General features: G+C 38.3%; 1 protein-coding gene across 13 annotated transcripts in view; it reads left to right on the top strand.

The window, feature by feature from the left end:
• LOC127617634 (paired box protein Pax-2a) overlaps positions 1-14,190 on the top strand; it is a 32,589-nt gene extending 18,399 nt beyond the window's left edge. For 4 of the 13 annotated variants that reach the window (XM_052089632.1, XM_052089631.1, XM_052089633.1 and 1 more), the window contains 5 exons: positions 1,383-1,503; positions 6,515-6,724; positions 8,869-8,970; positions 10,903-10,989; positions 11,472-14,190. In XM_052089632.1, coding sequence (XP_051945592.1) covers positions 1,383-1,503; positions 6,515-6,724; positions 8,869-8,970; positions 10,903-10,989; positions 11,472-11,593 — 642 coding nt within the window. In that variant the 3' untranslated portion in view covers positions 11,594-14,190. Of the gene's footprint in view, positions 1-1,382; positions 1,504-6,514; positions 6,725-8,868; positions 8,971-10,902; positions 10,990-11,452 lie in introns of all 13 variants that reach the window. The other 9 variants (XM_052089635.1, XM_052089634.1, XM_052089639.1 and 6 more) reach the window with 3 other exon arrangements.
• The last annotated feature ends 206 nt before the right edge of the window (positions 14,191-14,396 follow it).

Genomic DNA, 14,396 nt, shown 5'->3' with positions numbered 1-14,396 from the left:
AGAAGCCAGGAAGGAATTAAAAAAGGCAAGGAAAGATGCATGGAAAGAACAGTCATGGAACAGTCCAGAAAAATCACTTTTAATTTAATGTAATATTAATCAGACTACATTCCCATTTATGGGTCTGTTTTTTTTTTTTTTTTTTGTGCCCTTTTTTAACTCTTGAAAGAGCAGACCTATTAGCCATGTCTGTTGTGTGAGGCCGGGCATTAAAAAGCCATTTTGGAAATGCTAAACTCAATGGGCTCTTCCCTCCCACACTTCTGCCAGCCATTTGGTCATCCTTTTCAGATAGCTCTTCAGTTGCTCCACGCCCAACTTGCCCCTATCTGCATGATAAAATAGCTGCTGTGCATCTGAGGCCAGACCAAATAGAGAGGAACATCCGCTACTGGCCAACTGAACATTTGTAGCAGACAATTAGAGTTTATCTGGAATAGAAATAGACAAGTCTGGGGTCACAGCATTTCCCATTGGGACACTGGCCTATTGTGGTGCACAGATGCACACATACAGACATAAACACATAAGAGTGAACATATGTATGCTCGTACTTTAATACACAAGGAACATAACAGCCGGAAATTGTTGCATTTGTTGCATCAAGAAAATTACTCTTAATCTAAATTCAAACTAGAGCAAAAAACTTGATTTATTTACTTAATTTAACAACCTTAATAATACATTTTATTCTTAAGTCATAACCCAGCATACAAATTCAGGAAACATAAGCAATGTGTTATTATTTCAAACCAGTACAGATTTGTTATGTCTTTACTTCATTCTAAAAAAAAAAAACAATTACAAATGGTTGATTCAGTGTCTCGAAACGGGGCCATGTTGGTAATCTAACAAAGCGGACTCGTCTCCTCCCTTGGCTGGTCAGGGGAATGACTGCAGTCAAGCACAAAGAGACAGCTGACACCCCTTCCTTTCAGTCTGTTCCAAATCCTACTCTCCATCCCGCACATAACCTTAATGTATGCACACGCGGTTCACATTTATTCTCACCAAAACACACATCCACATTACAGTCTATCTAACTCTGACTATCGGATATAAAAAAAAAAATAATATTTTAGGTGCCTATTAATAAAGTCGTAGTAACTGAGCAGCCATTATATTAAAGGGACAGTTCGCCCAAAAAAGAAAATTCTTGTTCCAATCCCGTCCCTTTAACTCGTATATTCCTGGTGCCTTATAGAAAAAATACTTTTTTTTTTCCATAGGCCACAGCTTTAACTATTTAACAATAGTGTCACACTACTATTGGACTTGCAGCTCAGAGGCAGAAAGCTTTCTAATAGAACACCTCACTAAAAGTGATGCTTGGATCACAAAAGATACCTACTTAAAGTGTCCCCCCCTCCCCTTATCGGCAGGCTAATGAGTACTCACTACCAGCACTGAACCCTGGACTGGACGAAGTCAAGCCTAGTCTGTCAACCAGCGCCAGCTCAGATTTGGGCTCCAGCGTGTCACAGAGCTACCCGGTAGTGACAGGTAAGAGTGCTGGATCACGGCTGACCATTAGAAGACTCACTACCGAGCTGGCAGGAGGTTCATATTCAGCATTGGTCTAGACTATGTGACTTTTTTTACGTGTGTTGAAAGGTAAAGTGAGCTTTCTAAGTCGAGCGGACAGGTGAGATTGAAATGTGACATTTTGATCTATAGTGAATGGATTAGAGCTGCCTGCTCTGAGTGGCAGTGTAAGAGATGAACAATTGAAACAGACAGGTGCTGTTACTTGCATGGAAGACCCAAATCTTTCAAATGAGTTGACGGTACACTGAATTATTTTAACACTTTAACATTCTAACAGGCAAGCACTCATTTTGTATACCTGGGTGTGTAAATACAAGTCTTCAGCTTGTATGGATCATATGGAGATAAATATTCTAGCACGGTTTGGCCTTTAATGCTGCAGTATTTTTTCTCTTCCCTTGTCTCCTCTTGGTATGTGATGGTTAATGTCAGCCTGGTTAATTGAAATATTGTTTCAATGTTGTGGCTGTTATTACCTCAGAGAAGGTTAAGTTTACTGATAGCCAACTGTCGGGCTGAGATTAATATGCTGAGCTTTTAATAAAATTCTCATAATTATGCAGGAGCCATCAAAGCCAATGAGTTCTGTGTGGGCGGAGGACAGGATGATTGAAAATTGCTGTGCCCCCTTCTCAAATGATAGCTGGATAATGTTATGTGAAAAGAAGGGGCTTTTTTCCCCCTCTGTAATATGTGGGAGGTAGAGTTCCCAGCAGAAAGTTGGGCCTCTGGAGAAGAAAGGTGTGTTTTTGTCCTTTGTATGAAAGCAGTCTCGGTCTGGGGAGCACCCTCATGGCAGGTGGCCTTTCTTGCACCTGTGACGGGACACACCGGGGGTCTTAATGCAGACCACCACTTGCTTCCAATAGAGGATAGGAAACTTTTAAATTTTTTATTTTTAAATGGTTGTTAAAGTTTGTATTGTTGTTGTTAATGATTTTTAAAGTTCTAAAGCTATATAAGATTATAAGTTATAAAACCATTCGGTTTATGTTAAAGGTATATGCATTGGTATGAAAAATAAAATATAGTTTACAATATAAAATCTTTGTCAGAATGTGATAGGCCCCAATAGCTTTTCTTGAGAAACTTAACTATTAACTGTTACATGTTGGTATTCTAAATAACTTTTGACAGAAATAACTTAATAAAAAAAAGGATTGAGGAAGTAAGGCAGTTTGACTGTGCAATAACTGAATGTTATGGTGCACTAGCATGTGATCAGGGGCAGATTTAGGCATGGGCGACATGGGCAGGCGCCTGGGGCGGCATCTTTCCGAGAGTTGAACGCGACGCCCACACAACAAGTGGGGCCTACATCCCCCAGCAACACAACTTATAGAAATAAGGATATAGTTAAAGGAGGTGCTAAATTACCCTACGCATTTACACTGAGCCAATTCTGAATAAATTACTCCCTCTCATTGGATAGAGCTAAAGATTATGCTCATTCCCAGCAATGTTTTCCTGAGCCAATTAAAATTCACACCACCATTGATCTTGTTGATTTTATGTCACGAGATTTGCATAATCTATTAAAGATGAATGATTAATGAACTCTTCATTACAAAATAGAAATTGGAATTTTAAGGGCACTACGAGGCATAGGAGGAGTGTTTTTGTGTGTGCGTGTGTGTGTATATGTGTGTGCTCACTGTTTACCCAATTAGTTTTAGGGGTTACTGCTTTGTACCTAAAGTCAGACAAAAAAAGGTATACCTCATCTAGTTCTTCTAAATTTATGACAGACACTGGATGACATCTACAGTACTTTATTAAAAGTTACTTTAAGTAAATTTACTGGAAAATGTCAATTACTTTGAGGAAATTAAAAACCTTTAATGATGTTGCAGTAGCATGTGCTAAATAATGGAATTGTAAGCCCATATTTTAAAACTATATATCACAGATATTAGTTATTTCTTCCTTAGAAATGTTTCTTTCAAATAGAATAATGCCAGAATGGAAAATGCCAGGCAGAGTTTGAGTCTCTAATCTGTCCCTATGTTATCCAAAAGGGCTTGAGACTTATCAGAGGTAATACTTGCCCTAATGAATCATACACATTCCACACTTTCATGTATTAACTGTAGAGGGAAAAAAACAATGGCGTGATTTATTCAAACTGCAGTAAAATTCTGGATGCTGCCCAGTTTGCACATACCTTCACAATGAATGCCTAGTGCAGATACTTAAGCGCCATCCCTGCCGAGCCGTATAATGGAAGACTTCCTGGTGCCAGTAGGATGGTACCGTGTAAATGGGCACCCCTCCGATCCGCTGAAAACCTGAGCAGGTGCTGAAGGGATCCCCCTTGTTCCAAATCTCTTTGGAGTGGTGGGGGAAGAGAAAAAAAATGTAGTGCCTGGGCCTGAAAGCAACAGAGCTCCATGTCTGGAACCTCTGCAAGAGAAAATAAAAGACAAGAAGCAAAAAAAGTAAGAAAGAAAAGCAGCATATGCAGGCAGAGCGGAAGAAAAGACTGCTTTGTGTCGGCCTGTGCTGCTTATGAACTTCGGCAGAAAGCCATTTTTTAAGTGTGGCCCGCTATTCTCCAGTGAGCAGCAAACAACACACTGCCGGCTAGGCTGAGGTACCTGATGTGTGGCCTGGTAACAAACTGCCTCTGTCTAAGTCACCAAAAGTCCCGGCAGGCCTTAGTACCCGAATTAATGTTTATTTCATCCTCACAATAGCACACTAACCTTTGAGCACACATTTGATAATGAATGACTTTTAGAACTTATATCTGGGATTCAAGCAATTCGGCTGTCCAATCATTACACTGCTGTAATTGATTGGGGACAAGCAGTCTGTTACTTGTTTTTTTGTTTTTTTTTCTGTGGGCTAGTGATGTCGAAATTGAGGTCAAAGGTTTCAATGCTTATTGTTGTTGCAAACACAGAGGTGTCCTTGTATACAGCATTTTTAATCTCTACAGACTCAAAGGCAGGTGACTTGCTAGAGCCATTAAAAAGTAAATCATCCTTCTTTCTATCTAGCTCTCTTCCTCACTCTCTTTCCTTCTCTCTGCACCCCTGTGAAACCATGCATCCACTAGAGACAGGCATGGAAAACTCCATAGCTCTGATTCATGTTGAGATGTGATGCGCCTCCACATAGACCAGTGTTTATCTTCCATCTCAGTAATCAGGAGGTTGACAGCCTTCCTTTTTGCTGGTCTTGCTTGTCTCCAGGACAATAAGCAACACCACCTCTGATTAGTTTCAGTGTTCAGTGATCTTGAACACTGGCCCTCGGCCAGCGTAGTGTATGCACTTGTCTGCTTTACAACGGCAAAGCAGAGGCTGTGAAAACAGGAGGCCTATTTCCTCCAAAAGCCTCTCTTGCCTTCTCCTTTATTGGCCTCTAAGGTTTTTATTTTTGAAGTTAGGCTTTATGGCCATCATCTTCCTCTCTGAAATATAGTCATCCAAGCTGTTCGCTTTACAGCTTAGATGATCAGTTTGCCTCTTAACCCCTATTGTGTGGGCAACAGCAACAAAAAGTTACCTTCTCTATGTATCTCACCATTAAAAATTAATGTTTATCTCGCTCCCGCTGTACGAAGATTCAGCTATTAGTCCCATTCCTACTCTGGAAAGGAAATTCTGCCATTGATTTGTGTGGGAAAGAGGCCAGTTAAGTTGCCTGATTTTCTGGCGTTAGGTCAGAAAAGGTTACGTCTGACAACAAGGAGGCCTTATCTTAATGAGGGACTCTCCGTTCATAGCTCTGTTGTAAAACAACAATAGTTGGGAAGCAACTAATGAGGCTATCATGAAGCTGTGAGAGCCCTCCCCACAGACTATGTTAACAGCACAGGATGTTAAAGAGGATGAGTGGAGAGAGAGAGAGAGAGAGAGAGATGAAGACAGAGCTTACATTGATTGCTCGAGCTGCAGTGGCAAACCCACTAAGATGAAAAATGCCAAATCTCATCAGCCAAATTATATTAAAGTTGGGGTTTCAAAGGGGCGATGTCACCATTTGTACATTTTTGTTTTTGTTATAGGCCTATGTGATTTTGAGTCTCGATTTATTTTTTCCAAACCATCAAACCTTAGGGAAATTTCTCTGTATTTGAGCTTGATTGATTTGCCTGTATTGCTGCTGTTTGCTGATGTTATTTTAGAGATATTGTATAAAAAGCCCTTTTTAGAGAGAGATGTTGATTTTTTGATTAGATTACCCAACAAGTGGGGGTTTATTTATTAGCTCATTTGACAGATAATTTCAATCAGGTTTGAATTTTTTTTAGCTTTATTTAGATTTAGAAATAAAGCTGATAAGTTGAAAGACGACTATTTTATGAAGAAAATGATCAGATGCGTTGCATTCAGAGTTTTATTCTGAGAAAAAGTAGTTGGAAAAGACCAAAGTAATGACCAAAGGTTCGCCTTATAGGTTTAAACATTTTTTGTGCATATTTTCATCTTGGATTTATATTGTAAGGTATAAGTGTTTAGGTACTGTAGCTTTACAGCAAATATTAGGGGATCGGTTAACCTGATCTCTGTGTGATTGAGGGCAAACCCTTCACATGCCTTTCACCCCATTTTACCTGTTATTTTATGCACACAAAACCCACATTACACAGGTGCAAACCAATGTATGCAGGCTTACACCACGAGCAAATCCCCTCGAGCATGTAGATTTTTTATTTATTTTTTGTGAGCGAATGCCTCTGGAGGCTGTGTTAAAACTCTCGAACACACCGGAGGACTGGAACAGATCTTCGCTGGTCGTAACTTCGTGCAAATCCTTTTATTCCCCTGAATGCAATGTAGCATCACGACAACACCAAACACTGTCAGCCAAATTTCATTTTCCTTTTCTTTTACTGCTTTCGTTCACTACTTCCATCTGTCATGATTCATTTTTGTTTTCTACTGAGTGCGAGTGATTGTTCATTGTCTGATTGTGTGTGTGTGTGGCTTTTTTGTTGTTTTTCTCCACCTGGCAGAGTCGCATTCATCGTCCATGTGTGTTAAGCAGGAGCCGAACGAGGCTTCCATGGCTCCTTTCACCCCTTCCTCACTGGCAGTCACGGGTCTAGCGGAACTGTTGCCCCTCCAGCCCAGCGTGTCAGTAGATGCCTCCACCCCCTGCTACGGCGCTTATGCCCATCATGCCCCCAGCTACGGCCAGTATGCAAGCCAGCCTATTATAGCAGGTACAGCCCTAAAAAAAAGGAAGAAAAGAAAAAACTTAACCTGCGCTGGTTGGGGGGAGACAGCTACTGCCCTATTGTAGGCCAGAGCGACTTTGTGATTAATGATACAGTATAGGTCACGCAAACATTTGAATTCTGTTGTCATTTACTCACCCTTATATTGTTTGACTTTCTTTCTTCTGTGGAATGCAAAATTAGATTTTAGGCAGAATGACAGCTTCAGTCACCATAACATTCATTGCATCTTTTCTCCATATGAAAAAATGAAAGTGAATGGTGACTGAGGCTAACATTCTGCCTAAATCTCATTTAGTGTTCCACGGAAGCCAAACAAGTTTGGAACAACATGAGGGTGAGTAATGTAAGTATCAATTATAATTTTGGGAGAACTGGACCTTTTATACTTTAGTCTCTAGGCTACAGTGATGTTTTGTAATAGTTTAGTTACACATCTACAAAGTTTCCGATGTGCAATAGTATTTCCAGTAAGCTCATTAATGAGTGAGTGTGTGATTGTGTGTCTGTCACATACTCTGTAGGTGCAAATTTTTTTTATTATTTTTTTTTGCTCAAAATAAATAAAATGGTTATATACTTTTAGCTTCTGGTATTTTAAAACAACTATTTCTGTTTATGAGTTAATAATACATTGTAAGGTGCACAGTAAAGCACAGGTTTACATGTTGCTTAGCGTCCTGTTTTGTTATGTGCACTTATAATATATATGGGAAGTTCACATACTTTTGGAATAATATGTATGGGAAGTTCACATACTTTTGGAAATCAACTTAAATTGTTTTAAATAGGAGTTTGCTAATTATTTAAATAATTATTATGTAGGCAGCTTTTTTAACTTAATTTTAGATTGAGAGACCACATGCAAATTTGTGGTTATAAAAATACACTTGTCTCATTGCAAGGCCATTTAAAATTAATTAGTGAAAGCAAAAAGGTAATTAATAAAGGTGGAGATACTATTTTTTTAACCTAAATCTTTATGTTGCTAAAACTGGTACATGGACATGTAATGTGTCAAACAGTAAGCGACTTTGACGGCATCTCTTTTTAATCGCTGGACTGGGGGAACACTGACCCTCACTGGTCCTCTTCAAACAATGATGCGGGATCTTGCGGGGCCCAAGTCGGGACTGAGGAAGGCCTATGTGCTCCAGTGTTTGAGCTAGCAGATCCAGCAGGACTGCGAGCCATCACCTCCGATTCCCGAACTGAATATGGAGCACTTTTCAATCTGAGTAATATTCTGGGCTTTTGAGTAGCAGCAATGCCACCAGCAGGCCGAGGGCATTCTGTGCTTCTTTCTGTTGAGCAGTTTAAAAACACAGACCAGCAGCAAAACTCTGTGTAATAAAGGAAGTTTAAAGGCTGAGTGATCTGGAAAAAAGCTCTTGAGGTGTTTTTAGGTTTTGCAGGGTCATCAGTTTTTGAAATTGTGAATTTAAGGAGAGTTGATCTTTATCCACTGCTTGTTTGGTAGATGTAAGTTTTTCAGTCAGCAGAAGTCAGGTGTCAGCAGCTGCTATTTGTTGGGTGCTCTCAAAGTTCTCAGATTTTCAGGAAAATACTTCAGAATTGTTACAGAACTGACACAATAGTGTGTTTAAAAAACGAATGTGTTTGAGTTTATTTATTATTGACGTGGATAGTGTTAAAGGTGCATTAGGGTGTCACTTTTATACTTAAATAGTTGTAGTTTAAATAGTAATGCTTAGGACACTTTTCCCATGTTATTCTATGCATCATAAGCAAAAATGTGTCAAAATATGTGATGTTCACTATACTGTATATATATATATATATATATATATATATATATATATATATATATATATATATATATTGCAACATATCAAAAAGAAACTATGTTTGAAGAATATCAATACAAATACTGGATATATGGTGGTATTAAATTTAAAATGGAAAGTTCTCCTGAATTTTCTAACTTTACTGTAATAGAAATAATTATTAAATAACATATATTATAAAATGTATATATATATATATATATATATATATATATATATATATATATATATATATATATATATATATATATATATATATATATATATATATAAAATTTGGCAAGGGATTCTCTCTCACAGTTTCTAATTTGTTTTTTACAGGTCGAGACATGGCAAGCACAACCCTACCAGGGTACCCACCTCACGTTCCCCCCACAGGGCAGGGCAGCTACCCCACCTCTACACTTGCCGGAATGGTCCCTGGTAAGTTTAATTACTGTTATTACGAGGACGTTAATTTTAAGGGAGCTCGTAATATTTTCACTGAATAGTCCTCAACAATAAATCATCAACCTGAGGTCATCCAAAGCCAACCTGAAGTTTTTTCAGAATAATTTACAGTAATATGTCAAATAAAGTCCACAGTGATTTGATAACATGTTGCAGTCATATTACATTTTTAAAAGATGAATTAACAATATTAATAGTTAATAATTAACATTTAAAAAGCGAGAGTTAATGAGAAGTGACGCAAACGCTACAAACATATTGCCAATGACAATTCAGGTGATGCTAATGTTTATTAAACAAGATAATATTAATGAGGAGCACAATACTAATGAGGATAAGATCAACTGCAGGATTGCCCTAATTGCAGGATGGCTGCAGTCTAACTAAGGACGGTAATGGGCAGAGTGAATCTTGAGCTTGCTCAAACTCATCAATAACCTGAGAAGGAGCCTCAGCTTATTGGCCGTCGACGAGAAAATTAGTGCCTCTCAATAAGTAATCAGGGACATAAGTGTGGGATATAGGACAGTTCCTCTCAGTTCCACTCGGGTTCCAGCGATCATTACACCTCTCCCTCCCCTACCACCATTCGATGCTCTCACAGGCCATCGATAAACACAGCTTTCTCCACCCCTGCCTCCAGTGCTGCAGAGCAAATCTCTTTTCCCCTCTACTTAACCTGCAGTTCAGGTTCACAGCAAACAGTTAAGGGTCACAAAACAGCGGGAGGGAAGGCCTGTAAATATTTAAATAACTATCTCTCAGAGGGACCCGACTTGAGTTTCACTGCCAGGACAGGATGCAATCTGGCAGCAGACTAGTGCCCTCTCCCCAAACAGCACAAACACACACAAACGTACATGCCAGTGCCTGTAAACATACTGCTCAATAGCTGTATTCAAAACAGTACAACATGATGCTGTAGAGCAGTTATCATTGCTTTGAAAGGAGATAACATTGGTCAAGTTGGCCTAGTAGCGCCTGAGCACAAAATTGGAAAACAAATATTTTACATAAGACACAGAGAGGATTCTTCTCATAGTCACTGTTGAATGCCTCAGATAGATTCAAGTTTGTCTCTGCCTTTCATGGTCCACAAACATGAATAATTTGCAGGAGCAAATTTAATTCAGTGACAGGATTCATTTGCTGGGCAAACATATCTTTACAGGTACATCGAATATGTTTTCATCAAAGATTCATTTTCATTGGTCACATAGGCTGAGAAATCCTCTTAAATCCCAGAGCAATGGGTTTTGTGTGCACTTCCATTCATCTGGCCCTCGAACGACTAAGATTTAGTGACAGACCCCAAACACTGTTAAAGCAAAAGCCATTCCTCACCAGCTTCATATAAAACCCTGCCTTTATTGTCTCGTAAAAGAAAGAAACGTGGGGGACCAACAGCATTGCTCACTGACATAGACAGGGCTGCTTCCTGAAAGTCGAATTCGGCTGTATAAAAAGCAGCAAGAGTGTGTGCGAGAACAGATCTGTTGGGGAGTTTTTTTGAAGCCAGGCTTTGGTGCACACAGAGAATGGAGCACAACAGAAGAATCAAAGGAAGAAACTTCAAAACCCTTCTTGGGATTAACAAATTCAGCTAAAATGGCCGAGCTCCAGAGCGTAGGAAAGAGGACAGTGCAATGCATCTGCTAGCTAGTGCAGCGAAGCAACGCCATTTCCCAATGCAAGTTCACCATGGTTTTTGTTTTGACGTGCCGCACGAATATGAACTTTTTAAGCGAAACCATTTACCACCAATATTTCAAGCACAGTAGTGAAAATTAACACCATAGATGATTGTCCATTATGCCATTAGTTTATGGTAAAGATATTGTAATGTAATATATTATTTCTTAAATGCTAATCTGTGATTTGTGTGTTTTTTTGGGGGTTTTTTAGGAAGTGACTTTTCAGGAAATCCCTACTCTCACCCACAGTACACAACTTACAATGAAGCTTGGCGGTTCAGCAACCCCGCGTTATTAAGTGAGTATTAACGCTTTTTGCTTATACCTTATGGGATTAGTCGCTTTAAAGTGGGATTAATATAATCACATTTTACAATGACATTATTTGCATACAGCTTTACTAAACTAGGTTCAATTTTATATATTAATTAATGTATTTTATTTTTTGACTGCTGAGGTCACAACACACTGCATCTCTAAATTAAATTGAGACATGCATAAGCCCTTTGCATGTATTTTTCCGAGTGCTATGGTTACAGAATGTAAATGAATTTTTTGTTTCATCTTACTTTGTGTAAGCAAAATTATTCCCAGAGGAAATTCTTAGAGTAAAAGGAACATAAAACAGTTACTCTTTAGTACTCTTGCTTAATGCAATCAAATTAAGACTGAACTCCTCCTGTTTTGGAGTGGGCGTAAGTGTTCTCATGCTGTGGTGCACTCTGTGGTTTCAAACGCTCCACTCTTCTGTTAACTTCCAGGTTCCCCTTATTATTATAGTGCCGCATCCCGGGGCTCCGCCCCTCCCACTGCTGCCACTGCCTATGACCGCCACTAGTTACCATGGCAACCCAGTCAAACTGCAGGACCATGGCCGCAGCCTCCATATCGTACCAGTCTGAATGCCGTTAAGGTCAGAGGGATTGAAGATGGCTACACATTCTTCAGATTCATGGGGCCGAGATTGGATTAGGAGGGTCAAGCAACAGCGGGTTTCCCCCCCAGACATCAACCATACCCCCCCCCCCCCCACACACACACACGCACACTACACGCACTCAACACTAAGGCCCTCATTCTCTGAATCACTGAGCAATGACTGAACTTTTACCTGAAAGACTTTGAAAGATTCTACAAATATATATATATATATTATACAAGATATAAAACAAGTCAAACCGTGTGAAGAATACAAAGTTACAATTAATGTGTTGCTGGTTTTTTTCTCTCTCTCTTTAAATCAATCAATACATTCCTTACTGTATTTGTGTCTCTAACACAAGGTTGTCTGAGGCCTTTAAAATAATTTGCCCATGTCCAACCATTCCACTAGTGTCTTACCTCTCACGGACAAAACAGCAAAGTGTACGACACAGTTGAACATAAAGAGAATACTGCAGTATAGAGTTTGCTCAAGTTTCTGTCAAACAGACAAGTCTTAGAGAAGCCATCTCTGACACGTTTTAACATTTTCTGTGATACACAATCAAAATGGGGGAAAAGTAAATAGAAAAAAGAAATATCAGGTCATAGACACTGAAAAAGTTAACTGTTCTTGTACATGACCTGAAAATAAATTTGCATATTAAATTATTGTTTTGGTTTAGCTAATGGATTGTGTGCGTGTGTGCATTTGTGTGTGTCATACATTTTCGGGATATTTCATTATATCATGTGTAATCTCCAATATCATGATCGGTGCCGCTCTCTTCTCTATTTTGCACTATTTTGCATTACTGGATTTACAATAAGTACAGATAATTACAATTGTCTTCTAAAGTCTGTCAGATTAAATGTTATATTTAAGAAAGAAGAGTAAGAAGGTCTACCCTAACTGACAAAGTAACAGCAGCATTGGACAAAAATACATTTGCTGTTCATTTGTTTTTAAACTATACATTAGAAACTAGTATCTGTCTTGTTATCCTTCAGTGTAAATCAAAGGATTCCTTTTTAAATGTGTAACTGAGGCTACTCTGACTGGCACAGTACCAAAATAATCATGAGTAGACATCAACTGTACTACAACAAGTTCAACAAATGCCTTACAGCTTTTTTTATTTATTATTTTTTTAACTTTTGTCTATGGTCCTGAGAGGTAGACATGCATGTAACCCTTCTGTGGTTGAACAAAAGTTTCTCTAAATGCTAAGTGGGACTCTGAGGTTAGAACTGAAACCATGCATACACTCCTGGAAATGTAAAACGAATGTACTTTATACCACGTTTGCCAAAGACTTAGTTTGATATTTAATATTTTATTTGCTGTATCTGTCAATAAAACAGTATTATGTTTGAATAGTAGTCAATACTGATTGTATGTGGTAATGTTGAACAAAAGGAAAAGATCCATCTTAGCCCCACAGCAATGTACACAAAAAAAGGTGAATTCTGTTACTTAAAGCTATGTCATTTGCAACAATCTGCTGCTTTGTACAATGATGTGTATAATGTGAAAACAATTCTTCTATGTATATAAGATCACCTACATTTCACCATTTCAGTATCGTACTAATTTACTGATTCATTTGTAGATATGAGAACTGAAAGAAAAAAAATTGACATTTCATTTGTGTCTTCAACATGTTGTGCTTTGCAGAGACGCACAACAAAAAAAGTTTGAAACCCGTCCTGTGTCATTTGGGTGGGTTTCAAATGCTATCACCCCATGTGCGGCTGTTTGTATGTTTTGTTTTGGTTCAGTTTTCTTAACTTGTACATAATGTTTAAGTCTCTATGCAAATTAAGTAAAATGGTATTCTGTATTCTCCTTTCTTGTTGCGTTCAATTTTACCCTTAAATTTAAATGATTCCTAAATCCTGCCAGTAGCAATTAACAAATACATTTCACATGCCTGCATGGTTTTGTGGATTGTTTTTGTACTTTGAAACTTGCTGTACTTTTTAACATACAGGTGAACAGAAGAAAAAATGTTGGTCTTTTTTGTTTATGTCATTTTATAATTAAACTATAGTCCCGCTTAGAATGAAGAGATTCTAACTCAATCACCGCAATTCACATTTGTTTGTGGCTTGTTCTTCATTCTAAAAGAAGCAAAAAGCAGTAGAGAACAAAGGGCAGAAGTGTTTCTCTCCTTTTTGTTAAAATAATGCAAAATATGTATCACACATATAATTTGTTACAAACATAAAAATAATTTTTGATGAAACTATGTAACAAAAGCCACATGGCCTCAGCCATCACTTATTTCCACCTCTGTCCAGTTCTCTCTCTCTCTCTCTCTCTCTCTCTCTCTCTCTCTCTCTCTCTCTCTCTCTCTCTCTCTCTCTCTCTCTCTCTCTCGCTCTCTCATTTTTGGTATGTCAGCCTTTGACCTTGGAGGTGATTATTAACCCTTTCATGAGGGAGTCTTTGAAAGATCAAGGATACTCTGGGCTAGAAGAGATACAGTTTGCATGAATATATCACATCAGTTACTACATGAAATGACACATTGTGAGATTGTACTTAAGACATAACAGAGAAGTGAGGCTGGAAGGCAGAGAATGATTGAGTTTAATAAAGATATATACAATTATATATAAGTATAACTATATAACTGAGGGATGTTGCCATGTGAAATATCTGTTTGTATTTATTCACATAAAAACAAATTAAAAACTGATTTTCATGCAGTAGCTTCTCATTCCAATACAAAAGGAAAAGAAAGAGGGAGTTTTAAGCAGAGAGAGAGAGAGAAAGTG

This window comes from Xyrauchen texanus, chromosome 24, assembly GCF_025860055.1.
Source record: "Xyrauchen texanus isolate HMW12.3.18 chromosome 24, RBS_HiC_50CHRs, whole genome shotgun sequence".
NCBI lineage: Eukaryota > Metazoa > Chordata > Actinopteri > Cypriniformes > Catostomidae > Xyrauchen > Xyrauchen texanus.
Note: the sequence above shows the minus strand (reverse complement) of the source record. Positions and strands in the feature narration are given on the sequence as shown.